General features: G+C 40.3%; 1 protein-coding gene across 8 annotated transcripts in view; it reads left to right on the forward strand.

Moving 5' to 3' along the window:
* Window positions 1-15008, forward strand: part of MBNL2 (muscleblind like splicing regulator 2) — a 106100-nt gene that overhangs the window by 59919 nt on the left and 31173 nt on the right. For 7 of the 8 annotated variants that reach the window (XM_050970232.1, XM_050969954.1, XM_050970017.1 and 4 more), the window contains one exon: window positions 12321-12485. In XM_050970232.1, coding sequence (XP_050826189.1) covers window positions 12432-12485 — 54 coding nt within the window. In that variant the 5' untranslated portion in view covers window positions 12321-12431. Of the gene's footprint in view, window positions 1-998; window positions 1135-12320; window positions 12486-15008 lie in introns of all 8 variants that reach the window. The other variant, XM_050970177.1, reaches the window with a different exon arrangement.

Below are 15008 nucleotides of genomic sequence, written 5' to 3' on the forward strand. Positions count from 1 at the left end.
GTGGAACCTGCCTGTCTCCTGAAAAACTTTAGGGGAAAGGAAGAACAAGTAAACAAAAGTGGTTCCTTTTACCAAGTGAGTTTGCACATGTCATACTAGATGTTGTGATAGCTGTTAATACTTGATGAACTTCTTTTCCCTGCTAAGAGTTAAAGGTGGGAAGGTATCATCTTCAAAATGCTGAAGAAAACAAATTAAAGTAGTCCTTGTTCAAGTCAAATGGGTCAATTCAAGTCATGACTCTTTTTCTTTCTGTATAAATCATTGGGACTTTGCTATGACACTGAAAAGTCTTGGCACACTAGTACATGATTTCTTTCAATGCAATTTGAAGTAGAACAAAGTGTTTGCCTTGAAATTATTTTCATGTGCTTAGAGCATTATATTCTCCAAAATGCTGTTTGGTAACTCTATTCTGTCAGTGGAGTGCATCAGCTTTGGGCATATAACAACTGCTTGTATTAAAGTATTTCTGGATGAATGGTCCATCAGATTTCATTTTTAACATGAATGTTTTGCTTACTGCCATTGTGCCTAAATACTTTTATTGCTCCATAAATGCTTGATGTTGCTGTGATTATTAGCCTTTGGTCGGGCATGTTGATGAGGCACACATGAGTGTTTTATTACCAGCAAACAGTGTGCCATCATCATCACCTGGATTTAATCTTCCTCACCACTTTCCAAATTAGATCCTCCTTTTCTGTGGTTTCTAAGTCTCTCAAAATGCAATTATCCGGGCTGAAACATTTCAATTACTGACTCAGAGTGTTTATTTAAAGTTTTGGTGAAACACTTCAACCATCTTTGAAAAACAGTTGAGATGTAAACACCTTGGTTTTCCTTCCACTTTTTTTTAAACTGGCTCAATAATAAACTTGATTTCTCATTGTTTAGAGCTGAACCATGAGATCCAGCACCACAACTGTTGCTCTGATATCAGTAATTCACCTTCTGCTATTTTTGTGACATTTCACCCAAATTTGGTCATTTTGCAGGTGTGAAACCTGACCATCCATGCATGCCTAGCAGAGGCTGTGTGCAGGCAGGCACATACACTCAGCTGTTTTCAGACCAATGACACAGCTCCATGTGGTGTCAGGTGCTGGTGCCAGGAGCAGGAAGAGGCTGAAGGTGAGGAAATGGAGAGAGAGGGGCAAGGTGGGAGTTTGGCCAGGTGAACTGGGTGGGAGCTGAGAGTTGAGGAAAATGTGTTGGAGGTGTGCTGTCCAGGCAACCTTGGTGCATGCTCTCTTCCAGCCCTGTATTTCCCTGTGCCTCAGTGTGAGATGACAGATGGAGGGGTCAGGTCTCTGCCCAAAGGTGCTGGTGCAGCAAGAGAGGCCGGCAGTGGCAGAGTTGGCAGGAAATGGGCTCTTGGTCAGGTGCTTACCTCTTCTTCTGGAAACCAGTGTGTGGGTCCCTGAAACTGGCATCATAGCTGCTAGCCATGAGGTGGGTGGACTCCCAATTCCCAAGGGCAGCAGGTGTCTAGTGAGGCATTTGCATGTGCCACATGGATGCAACGGCAAAGTGAAAGGAGGACAGACACCTGCAGCCAAAAACTGCAGGCATTTCTCAACTCTTAAATCATATTTGGTCTCAGTTTATTCTGCATAGAGTGGGAGTAATGCTGTCTAGTATCACAAGAAGATATGAGAAAGCCATTAACAATTTTAACGGAGCCATTCCTAATGTGATCCTGTAGAGCCAGCCCTATGCATAGGCCCCCAAAGGGAGTGAGTAGCTTGCATTCAGGCCAGGAGGTAAGTGAACACGTGTTGGAGTATTGACCACTGACTGTCAGGGTTAAAAGAAATACCATCTGACTGCCTATTTGCTGTGTGGGAACGGCTGTGCAAAATGTAGATATAGTCATGTGATTGAGGTTGGTATCACCGCTTTTACTGATGAAGACAGGTACCATGGAGATTATCACGGTATTCCAATGTCACTGCTATATAATAAATGCTAGAGAGTCTAGTGTGTGTGTTCCTCCCCAAGTCATGGATATATGCATTGGAAAACTTAGAGGCATTATTTTAATTTGAAATTAACCTAGAATTTTATTTAGTCAGTGCTGAGTCTGTCTTAAGGAAGAGAATAATTATCTGCTCCTTTAACACAGTATTGAGAAGGTATAAGCACTCTCGAGACCACAATCCCATATTCTAGTACTGGAATGAATATAGTATTCAGGGAAAGTAATAAGACATCCTAATGTGTCTTATCTTTTCTCATAACCGTGATTTAGCTGCCTAATTCCATAAGCTACCATTTCAGATAAATGTAGCTGCATTATATTTCTTGCTATTTTTGCTAGATCTTCTGGAAGCTTCCTAATACCTGGTGGAAGGGGTTAGATAGCCTTGCAGCAAAAAGAAGAAGGGGTGGAGGGGAGGTTTAGCTTACTGGAATGCCAGGGCTTCATTCTTTCCTCTTGCTTGAGTTTATGGACTTTTTTACCATTGTTCTTTCTCCCCTTTTTTTTAAGCTGATTTAGTTTGTTGATTCTCTGGGTATTTCTCACTGCTACCTCTTATGTCTTGCTGCTTCAGAGGAGGGGTCTCACTGCCCCTCTTGCTAGTAGTGCTGTTTTCCCCATTCCCTGAGGAGGGAAATTCAAGGTGTGTCAGACTGCGAGAAAAGACGAAAACTAAAATGTTTCACTGATGTTAAGAAACCAACTCCCAGAAGAGGAGGAGTATGAACTGGGTATAGAAAAGGTGAGGAAAGGTCCCCTGTTTCCCCTTGGCTTTTCAGGTCAGGTGTACTTGATTCTCTTTGTAGGCAGCCCCACAGAGATATGGTGTCTTTTAATGTCAATAATTTGTTTGCTGCTTCTCAGCAGTTATAAAAATTAAGGAGGATTTTCCTTGAAAATGCATATATATTCATTTTTAGGAGTTTGTTTCTTTAATTTCTGTTTGTTCGCAGGAACTTTCCAATCAGTTGAGAGCTGGTGTCAGACTCCAGCCCTGGCTGGCTGGTCCTAGGAGCAAGGCTGATGATTTATTAATAACGCAGCTGCGGTGCCAGCGCTGCCACTGGGAATGGGTAAACACTGCTCCTCTGCAGAGGGACAAGACTCTGTACTTTTCACCTCTGCCGTTATGTAAGGTGTCCTTGGCCATCTGTGTATTTAACTTGGCCCTTGCTTTTTCCATTTGTTTACAAAGTGATTGGCTGTGAAACAGGGAAGAGTCCCCAAAAGCCCCATCCGGACTGGGAGCCCCAGCAAACAGAGGGGTGAAGGGTGGCCTGGCTGGAGTGAAAACATATTCCCAAGGAGCAGCACAGGAGCTCGCTAGTGGCATATGAGGTCACCTGGTAGCAGTTCAGGGCTGCTGGGCATCCTGCTCGAGAGCTGGGGGCGGTGGCATGCTGGTGTCCAAGGCAGTCACTTGCTTCTGGAGTACATTAAGTCTGCCCTTCCCTGTAGTACAGCAGTGGATCCCTTAGTATGGGGACTTGGTACATCATACTGGTGACACCATTCCAAATAATGGGCCTTCTCCAAGTCACAATTCATTCGCTGCTACTCTCAAATGAAGCACATTCTCAAGACTTCCTTGGCCAGGTGAATTGCTGTAGGAAGCCAGTGCAGTCGCTTTTATAGCACTCTAGTCCCATTTTCTTTCTGATCCAGTCAACCAGGCTCCTCAATGCCAAGGCATATCTTCTGCTCCTTTTTGATGCCACATAACTGATTTTATGGCTTTTCCTGAGGTGTGTTAAGATTCCTGGTGTGTTGCTGAGGGAACCATTGCCAGCACACCAGCCCATTGCCTGGTCCTTGCTGGGCTGTTTATCCTGTGGGGTTATGGGTTCCCATCAGCAAAGACCTCTCCCCATTACTCACCATTTCTTTTCTAAACTGGGTATGGTGGAGGATATGTGCTATGGACATTGGAGGGTGTAGTCTGTGTGCTGAGCCATAGTGCCTTTTCTTTACGGGCACTGAGAGAGAAATAAGGTGTCTCAGGGCTTGACTGTTGGTTCTGCAGTTACCCTTGCCTACCTTATCACTGCAAAGTGGTGTTTCCAAAGCAAGGGAATTTAATCTCAGTCCTGTTCATATGAGCAAGCTTGCATTAAAGTCAGCACATGTCTGCTTGAAGGTTTTTATGGGAACTGCAGAGGAGGTGGGGAAAGGGGTATGTCAGGAAGTGGTGCTGTGCCGTACCCATCTTCTTGTTCAGTGTTCTGCTCTGCAACACCAGTGATGTCTTTTCTCTTCCCATCTGCCCTGCAGCCAAACAATTTACCTCTCTTTGCTGTTATTAATTCTGAAATGGCTACTTATGTCTGCTCTTGAGATACTGAGAAAATTTGAAGAAAAATTGCCTCTTATCAAGTTCTTATCTCCTTTTACTCTTCAGTCAAGTTAAATTTAATGGTGTAGTATGTTGTTTACCAGCAAAATTCTGTGTCACCTTGACTTACTGCGTGGTCCAGCCTGCAATTTACGCATCTCTCCTCTGTCTTCCACAAAAACACTCAATCCTTGAGATGAGCAGATGTGTGAAAGTGCCCAGCTATCAGTTAACTATGTGTAATGCTCTATTCTGAGACTCTATAAAGGTTTTAGACATATTTTTCTATAAAGCAGAAATCAGTGAATATGTTGACTTCTCTGGCTGGGCAGGGTTGGAGTGCTTAAATCATTGCTCTGGTTTTGAAACCTATCTTCAGTCCCATGGCAGGCTGCATCCAGTCCTCCCACAGGGGAGCTGTGTTGGAGACCTGCACAAGGCAGCTTTGTGCCATGTGAAGACTCTCACCACCCATGTAATAGAAATCAGACATCTGAGGAATTTTATCTAAATAAGGTTATGCTTCCCTCCACTTTCTTTATGTTCATTCTGTTGGGTTTTTCCCTTAAACACCCTGTTTGCTGCCTCTGATTCCCTGGAAGTTGTCTGTGTGAATTAGAGTGAAGATTTATTTCAAGGATTGTCCACAGTTGCTTGTGATATACTGCTGAACCATGCTGATAGCAAACGTGATGCTAAGATAAAAAAAACTGGTTGATTTTGAGTGCCAGTGAAGGGGGAGGAATGGGAAAAGAAAAGCAAAAAAAGCTAGATAATTTGGAAAGAAATAATCTCTATTGCCCTATTATTCTCAAATTATTTTCAAGGCAGTAAACACAGAAATAAAATAAATTGATATTAAACTGTTGTCTCTTTGTCTGAGTGTTCTTCTTAGTTGTTAGAATAATCTTGAGGATGTTTGTCAAACAACTTAGAATTTTGTAAGTGGTTTTTTTTTTAGTCTGCTATATCTGCCTGACTTCTTTGTCTTCAGAGCAATTTAATATTGAGTACACTTCCCTTGATATTGCAAGGCAAATTATTAAACCATTCTCTATAGCTATGCTCAACATTTGTTTGAAAGAGCATCTTGAGAGACTCAGAGCTCTTTGTGCCTTGCAAATGTGCTCTTCAGTAGAACATTTTGTCTTTTTCCATTTAAATAAATATCTCCTATTAAGTCTTTAGTGGTAAGACTCTTACATCATTTAGACATTCCATCTTTTTGTAAGGCTTCCATTTTTGCTCTATATTTTTCTATTTTTTCTGTCAGTTACAGGCAGTTCTTGTTCTCTACTTTTATGAATAAAAAGATCATTTTTATTTTACCAGCTTACAAAAAATTGAAGTCATTAAAAGAGTAGCTAATGGGTTTTCTTAGCTTGTTGAAAACTGAAGTCACCTGAGAATTTTTTTCCTTCTTTCTTTTCTACCTTAAAGTAGGAAAGTGAAGTTGCCTTCCACTTTTTCTTGAAACGGAAGTGTGTAGGTGTGTATAAATATGTATGCACACTCACTAACTTTGGTGGGTGGACTTGCAAGGTGGCTTTATAAATACAGAACTAAGTTCTCAGCAGTGTTTTAAAGTTGTTTTTAAGTTGTTTTTGTTGGTAGCTTTTGTCTATTTTTTTTTTTTCTAGGAAAACAGATCCAAGAGCTGAACCATTTCAAGTGTAATAGAAGAGATGCTTGTGTTGTTTTGAAATGCAAGTTTTCCTTTAGGTCTTTGTGTTTGTAAGATGTATGGCAAATTGTAAAGTCTGAGGTATTTGAACTCACCATCAAAACCTTAATATTTCTATTAGTAGTACAGTTTGGTCCTTTTGAATTATTTTTCAGTTTCACAAATAGTTCAAGTGTGCCCCATTTTCAAGATATATTATTCTGATCTCCATTTATTTCTATGAAATTATGTAAAATTCTGCTTAGGCTAAAAACAAAAAAGTGTTTTCATAAGGATACATGTTTGCAAGGCAATGTACTCTAGATGTGAAATTATGCAAAATGAAAAAAAAATTTTTTGGTGTGCCTTAAGGAAGAAATAAAATGCTACATTATATTTTGTTTAAATCTCTGACTAGTCATTCCTAAGGCATAACTAAATCCCCTAAGTGCTCGGACATATGCTTAGCTCTATGAGCATGTGTAGTCCTACAGATTGTGTGAGGTGGTGCATATTCACAGCAAGTACAAAGGGAATACTTTAATGGAGCTGTGGTGTCTGGCTTTTTACTTCCTGAGTGAAGTTTGGAAGCAGATCGACCTGCATAGGGAAACTGAATTCATGGATTGTGATGTTAGATGGAAATGCTTTTTAGTTCAGTCCAGACTGGAGTCTCTGGGTTTTCAGTGGCTGTTGAAAGTGCTCTTGGTTGTTGAACTCTCGTGTACTAAAATATGTAGGGAAATGCATGCATTCAAATCCTGTAGAACAAGAGGAATCATGCCTCTCTATGTATGAATACACAGTGTTTTCTTTATTGTTTTGAGGTTTTTTCTTTTTTGATATTTCTGCATTTGAAAAATAACTTCTGAACTGGAAGTTTTGGTCTGGTAGAGTTAGTGTGGCTGTCTATGCATAGGAGCAGAAGCTTAAGTATCTCAAAATACCTGCCCTCCTATTGACTGGGTCTATTTTTAGCCTCAAGGAGCACAGGATTATCACAATTGAAAAGTTCCTGGTTTATGTAATACTGAAATTTTTTAATTGATTGGGTGAGGCCACACATGTTCCCAGACAGAATTTGCTGAGAGGCTGCTGAGGAAGAATCCCAAAGGAGAAAAAACAGTTTTTGCTGTTGACAGAAACTCTTCCAAAGAAGTGTTTATGTCTTAGGTACCACCCCAGCTGCTGACACTGCTGTCTTTGTGGCTATTCTTGCCATGTGCTGCCACCACCCAGGACAGTGGCCTGTGTTAGCTCCCACTCTGCTGGGGTTTTGAGAGTGTGTAATAGTTTCAGTAGGCAATATTTAGCTAAGCAGCATGCTCACAGCTGCAAAGGCATTACTGCTTTAAAACCTGTTCTGATCTTTACAGGCATGTGCAAGGCATGCAGAAAATTGCAAAAGTTTTTTTCGAGTGGGAGAAATAGTTGTGGCATTAGGTGATTATTGCTTTTTTTTAAATTTGTGTATGTCTTTTCTAACTCCAGCAAATGTTTAGATCTCATAGTGTCTATCTGGAAACCAGAAAATCTTCTTTTCCCTTGTAGAACGAGTTGCTCAGATGCCCTCTAAAACCATTTATGTCTTGGAAGTCATATACTTTTCTTCTTTTCTCATTAGACTGCAATTCAATCTTGAGAGTTCATACAGTTTCATCTGCATTTTAGGTTTAGCTTGTTTTCTTAAGGAAACAAGTTTTGCATAAATGCACTGTCCATATTCTTGCCAGCATCATTCTCTCTGAACAATGTAGCCAATTCCGAGCAAAGCTGCTAGGAGCAGACATCTCAAAGACATATCTCAAAGTTCTTACTGGTTATGCAAAAATCAGTGTCTGGGTAGAAGCGGATGCAAAGTTTTACCCAATTAAGGAAAAGGCAGGAGGGGGCACTGAGCCTCTCCCGAGCGTGGTCTGCCAGCAGCGTGCACGTCTTGGCCGGCTCCTCGGGACACACACGGCTCCAGCCTGGTATAATTATCCTGTGAGTTGTTTCCTGGGCTAGAGCTGGGAGAGGTGCGAGGCTGCTCTGGGAGAGAAGGAAAGAGGGAGGTGGGGTACAGTAAGAAGCTGGGAGTTTACAGAGAGTTGAGTAGGGGGAGCTGGAAGCACCCTGGGGGGTGAGGTTTGGAACAAGGGACAGACACCTGCAAGGCAGCTGGCCTCCTACTTTCTGCTTCTCTTTGGATAATCTGTTTTTTAATGGTGTGCTGTGAGTAGGGGGAGTCATGCTCTGTATTTCCCACTAATAGCATCAATAAATTGCCCGAAATTCCGTACCTGAGCTAAATAATTATAGAAGCTTTAATTGATTCTTACCTTAAGAGATAGAAGAAACATTGTTTTGCCTTTTTTTTTCTGTTCAAGCATCTTACTTTTATGAAAGATAATTTTAATAAGTAAAAGCTAACTCATTATTATACATAAGTAATTCCCAAGCTTGAATTAATTATTGTTATTGTTACTATTAGAGCAAGAGTAAAATACTGAAAGAAGTTGTGAATTTATGAAATATTAAAAGACAGGAAATGGATCCTTATGTGGATCCTTTGCATGTGTTAACATGCAAAGTTATGGGGTGTTACTTCTACCTTCACCTCATTTTGCTTATTTTAAATGTAAAATTCTAAGCACATATCTAGCTTTTTAATATGCTTTAGTCTTTGGGCTGTCTTGTGGCAATGATCTTGGACAAACTACCTATTGTTCTTAATGGGAAAATCTATTGATTAAAAAAAAAAAAAAAGCCAATGGTGTGACATGGCTTGTTAAGGGATGTGTTTTTGAAATGAAGCTGGTCAGGCAGCAGCTCCCCAGGTCATTGCCCCTGTAGAAGTGGAGCCTGTATTTGCTGTGCCCTTGTGTTGGGCACTGAAGTCCTTTGAGTTCTAGCTCCTTGATGCACCCTTTCCCTCTCTCACTGCTTTACTAGAATTAAATCTGTGGGACAGCCTGACACAAGCCACAGCATGTTCTAGTCTGGATAATTAGCAGTAGAAAAGTAGTTATTCTGTTAAAACTTTCTATTACCTGCCAGAAATGGGGTGCTGGGCAGTAGGCTGGACAGCTGTAGAGGACAAAGACAAAGAAATAAAAGGTCAGAGTTAGGTACCATCCTTCCAGGATGAGGGGAGTAACAGACAGACTGCTGGGAATGTAATCTGATGTCTGTTCGTTCCTATCCATTGCAGATAAGGAAACAGCACAATGAAGGTGATTTTTTTGCATGAACTCCCATGGGAAGTACACGGCCACCTATGATGTGCTTGTTGATAACCTTCACTTCATGGGTGACAGGAGTTTCTAGGGACCCAGTTTCAAACCAACCTGTCTGTGCCCTCGGTTTCAGGACTCTGACTCATATCTGGGAACAGGTTAAAAGTTGTAAGAAGCAATTATTTTTCCTTGCTGCCTGCCTAATCCTGCTGAGTTTGTGCTGTCCTGTGCCAGAGGGACTGAATGTGGAATGGCTTCTAAACCGCTGTGGTTTTAAGATGAAGCAAGCCTTGCTCCAAAAGCTTGATATTGATGCACCCGAAAGTTAAAGTACTTCTTTTGTCTCTGCATTTGTGATGATGTGGCCTTCTAGCACAGTAGTTTTTTACAGAGTGGACTCATTCATGATGACCCAGCCAACACATTTAATACCCCTGCATGTTGTATACAGTTGCTTGTTCTGGTTTTTGGTTCATATGTGCTGCCATGTGAGTTGGACTTCGTATTTGACTTTTTAATAAACAAAAAATTTCAGGGTCAATATAATTTCATTTGACTGAAATGATATTACAGGTCTGAATTTTTGTTTGTGCAGCGATTAGTAGCTGGGAAATGGAGCATATGGGAAAAAAGGAATGAGAAATTCCTCTAGATGTTTTCCTACTACCCTTGTAGGTTCAAAAAGTAAAAAAGCCAGTCTCAGAATTTATTTAATTTTGGTAGTGAGGGCGGATTAATTTACTCACTATTTTCAGTGCTCATTCCACTGCAGTTTATTTTGGGTCATTTAATTTCAACAAGGCTTGATCTGTTTAGAGGGCTTTCTATAGCAGCGTGGCGGGACCACACAGCTCTTTTATAGTACTTACGTTCATTGCTAACCGGGAGCTCAAAAAACTCCTAAACGATGCACAGACATGAATAACTTCAGAGAGGACAGTACATTTCTGTATGGTTGGATTATTTGGAAAGTTTTCAGAAATAACCAATCTTTTGTGCACTGTGGGTTGCTTTGCAGAGCTTGAAGTGATGGTATACAGTAGCTGTGTGCTTTCAGAGGTAAGACTGGAAGTCTGGCTGAAGGCACTCTTCAGGTTTAAGGGATTTCAGAAGCCACTGTGCATGAGAGTTGCTCTTAGTCCTTGTTTAAGAAAATTTTTTATTCCATAGGTCGATATTTCCATCAGGTTCAGTAGTTTGATATGGCTTTGTTTTTAATTTTTAGATTTGCTCTAGGAGCCATTGATATACAAAATAGACTCAGGTAAATTAGATATCAGTTAAAAATGTCTAAATCAGTTGGCCTCATGAGCCAACAAAAAAGCATATGGTCATTGTCTGTGCTGAGTCTGCTCCAGTTTAGCATTATGATGGTAAAGGCCACATTCCCCCAAATGAAAGAGCCAGCTTTCTTTTGTGTCCATCCAATCACAGCTATTTCTGGTTGTGCTCATGCCAGCTGACAAAGTAATGTTCCTTTTGTGTAATTCATTAAATCAGGCTGAATTAGTGATTATCTCAACAGAAGGAAGGCCTAATATCCTGAAAGTGGTTGCAACTGTACTAGGAGGTTAAAACAGCACTGAGACCATTGTTCCTGAGTGTTGAGACCGTTGCTTGTTCTTAAATTTTTAGCTTTCTTGCATTTTCTGGCTTCTGCTATTTAGCATACTCCCAGCAGCAACCAGGGGCGGTTCAGAAAAGGACTGTTCCCAATAGTTTAGAAGTGTGGGAATAGCTGTTTGCATTCCTGAAGCTTCCTGAACATGTTTAACTCACCCCTTAACAGTTAGTTATGACATCCTTGTAGAAAACTAGAGGCAGAATCCACTCTCTTTTGGTGTCTAAGTCAAAAGTATAACAGTAATACTAGTTTTGGGACTTTTGAAGCCCATTGAAAGTTTTGTAGCAGCGTGTGTGTGTGTGTGTGTGTGTGCATACACAGTCAGTGTACATCAGTACTGTGTGATATTCTTGCATAGGGATCTGGATGCTTTCTTGACTACAGAAGGATATTCCTGCTTGTCTACAAATAGTAAAGCCCTAATACCGGTGAATGGGAAGTTTAAAAAACACTTCTTAAAAACATCTCAATTTGGAAACAACCTATACAAGTTGAGTGTATCCAATGCAGTTTGGCTAATGCTTTAGGCCCTCTAGTCACAGCTCTTAAAACTCTGTGATTGTTTGTGAGCCGTGTCATCAAGGAGCCTCTGATCTCAGCAGGTCCTGCCCTGCAGCTGCACAACCTCCTGGTGCACCCTACAATTTCCCTTTCTGGGGGAAAATATATCTGTGCATCCTATGCTGCTCTACCTATGTTTGTGGTCAGCTTGTACATCCATCTCCTCCAACCCAAGCCACCTCAAGATGACAGCCCACCTATATTTTTAGTCTCTTATTGTCTTGTAACTGTCCAAAAACTCCTCCTTTCATGTTGATTGGAGCTGTCCTTTTGCTGTGTACCTTTAGATTAAGGACCGTGCACTGCTTCTAAATTTAGGCTGTAAAAGTACCACCTTTACTTCTTTTATACTTGAATGGAAATAGTTCAAAGTTGTGCTGATGTAATAAAAACAGGAGGCTGGAATGCAGTGAACTGGAATAAGGGTGAATGTGTGAGAGAACACAAGCAGAGAGTGGCAACTTTAGATCCTCCCTGCCGTGATCACACAATTATTTTTAATATGATGTACTTAAAAGCTGCATTTCTCCTAAAGAAGGTTTCAATTGGTTATGCATCATGTGATGTCATTTAATAAAGAACTTTTATGTTACGGTAACAGCAGGTACTCTAGCCAGGATGTCATGAGAGGCAGTTCAGGCAGTCTGGACAGTTCTGAGATTATTAATTTTATGGCAGTGATCCGTACTTAACAATGAAAATGCTGATTCACAGCCTTTCTCTCTTTTTTTATGTGGCTTATAGTCTTAATGATCAATCAGAGGTAGTGGGCTGAGGCAGAACTCAAGGCCATCAGCTCCTTTCAGCCCTCTACATAGTTCCCAGGAAACACCCTCTGTTTCATTAGTTCTTGCTTAGTTTGTGATGTACTATTTTGCCCGAAGGCATTGAACTGTCATCAAAAGCAGCTGACTGATTACTGTGACTTCTTTTTCCAGGGTCGTTGTACAAGGGAGAACTGCAAGTACCTTCATCCACCAACACATTTGAAAACTCAACTGGAAATCAATGGCAGGAACAACTTAATCCAGCAAAAAACTGCAGCAGCAATGCTCGCCCAGCAAATGCAGTTCATGTTTCCAGGGACACCACTACAGCCAGTGGTAAGTATATTTCTCTGGTGGGCTTAATGGTAAGTAAAGTTGAAGACTCTATTGACCTGCAAAAGTTCTCTAAATAGTATCAATAAAAATAGTCCCTGTCTGTTTACTTAAGGAATAGTCAAGATGCTGGAGATACACTCATTTATATTTGCATTTCAAGATGTAATGGAGTTGCTGTAGACTTGATAATTTTTCTTTAATGCCATAATAATTTGCATTTTTTCCCTCTTTTTTTGTCCCCTTAATGCATTTCATGTCATGTTTGCAAGATTTTTACCTATAATCCTTCTGGAGGTGAAAATCTGTAGAATACCAATAACTTGCTAGTAAGTAATTTGAGTAGGAACACAAAGTTTCTCAGGAGTCTATGGGTCTGAATGGCTTTAAATATTATTTAATCTCGGTACCAGGAACAAAGGTTAATGATTAGCATTTTCTTACTCTGTTGAAGTCTGAAGTGTCTGAGGATAAGACAGAGAATTGGTGATACATGGCATTTCACACGCTCAGTGTTTTGTCTCAAGGTGATTCATACGGTGCCTGAGACACTTCATATCCAGGAGGTGATACAGAACTAGAGTCTGGCATGCATGAGCAGCATCTCTGGATATGCACTAAAGTGATCAGTTGCTCTGGGCAGTCCTTGCAGTTGGGCTCCTCACTGTAGCAGACTTCCAAAGCATGGTTTGGCAAGTAATCTGAATTAAACTTTTCACACATGGCTGCTAATGATGTTTTTTCAATCTAAATTCCTAGTGTAGGGCATCCCACTAGAGTGGGATTTTTTCCTCTAACTTGAGGCATCTGGAGTGTTGGCATCAACTTCTGCAGTGAGTTTCCAAGGTCCATTTATAGTTTATCAAAAGACATAGGCACTCCTAATTACTATTTGCTTAGCTCGTTCCAGACATGAGCATTTGGATTAGATGATTTTGTTTTCAAAGTGCCTTTGTCTTTCCATGGGCGACCAGAGAAATCAAGTCTAGGTATCTCAGAAGAAGACATCAGCATCTGGTTACAGGAAGCTCACCCCAGATGCCTTTTTCAGTAATGCCTTTTTGTACTCAAAACATCTACTGTCAGGTGGGATTGGGCATTGAGCATCAGGACTCCCTGCATTTCTGGTACATGTTCATCAAATTGTACCTGGTGATGTTGGCCTCCTAATGTTTCTTGATACTTTCTGGGGATTTACTGCTTGAGTTTTCACCAGAAAAAATTTGATGAGGTAATAGATTCCACCACTTCATATTATGAGAAAAATTGAAGTGGCAAAATTATACTTTTTTCTTCTCATCCATTTCATCATTTGAACTTTACAATTTCATTGACATAATGTCTTCTGTACTGATTGCTGGGATAAAAATGCTAGGTCTGTCTCACACAAATTGCCAGATTAAGATGACTCAGCCTTGACCAAATGGATAAAAAATGAAATAAAATTTCATAGAAGTCATTTGACGAGCGGATTTATTCTTAAAATTATATCTGACACAAAGCTGTTATTTGTATTTCACATAACACATATTGTTTTCGACATAATCAAACCATTGTTTCATATAAATGTTCATTATTATGCTCTTCAGAATTTAGCTCATGTTTGACATATAAACTGGGTTGCTTGATATCAAGCAGATTTGATCACTGATTAGAACACAGCATAATAGATTTTTAACTCTTAAGGGCAGTTAGATGCCATTTCTGTATAGTTGCTTATCCTGGTTAATCTGTATACTTCTTGGTGCTAAGTCACAGCCATTTATAATTTAGTAATTTGTTTCAAAGACAAAAAAATCCCAAGAAAACTAAACACAAACAACAAAGAAAAAACCGCCTCCTAGCTGCTGTGTTTTCTCTTGCATATTTTCCACGTACTTTATGTCATGCAGGCCACTTTAACAAGAAAGTCACTTCTCCTTTGTTAAAGTGTTTTGAAGTCTTCTTGTTGTGCTGTTGCATTTCTAGATGCTGGTTTATTTGGGAACCTAATTTCTGACAAAGCTGATGGGAGATGTGTCCTGTTTTTCCACATATATAATTATAGCTTCGCTCTCTGGGGTACTCAGCTCTGCAGAACTAAAGCATTCTCCAGGTCTGAGCATGAGCTGACCGTGGTGATGTTCTGCCTCCACCCCCTGTGGAGCTGGTGTTAACAAACACACTATTCTGCCTCATCACGGCTGTTGTAGCATCACACAAGTGCTCTTTCTTCTGGTCATGACTTCACTGGCTCACTGTAGGAAGAAACAAAACGAGATTTTTAGATCCGTATCATTCCCTCCAATCAAAGTTTTTCATATGATGAACTAATATAAGCTTGAATAATCCCTTTCTAAATATTGTGTCCAGCTGAGATTATAATATTTATTCTGCTTGCCACTGGTGACAGCTGAGCACACAAACGTTTGTGAAGTTGAGTTTTTTCAGTGTATGAAACACAGTAACATATAATTGCAGGAGGTGGCAAAATACAGTATGCAAACATACTGGAAGTTACATGCCAAAGAGCTCATTATATGTACT

Source organism: Serinus canaria, chromosome 1, assembly GCF_022539315.1.
Source record: "Serinus canaria isolate serCan28SL12 chromosome 1, serCan2020, whole genome shotgun sequence".
Taxonomy (NCBI): Eukaryota; Metazoa; Chordata; class Aves; order Passeriformes; family Fringillidae; genus Serinus; species Serinus canaria.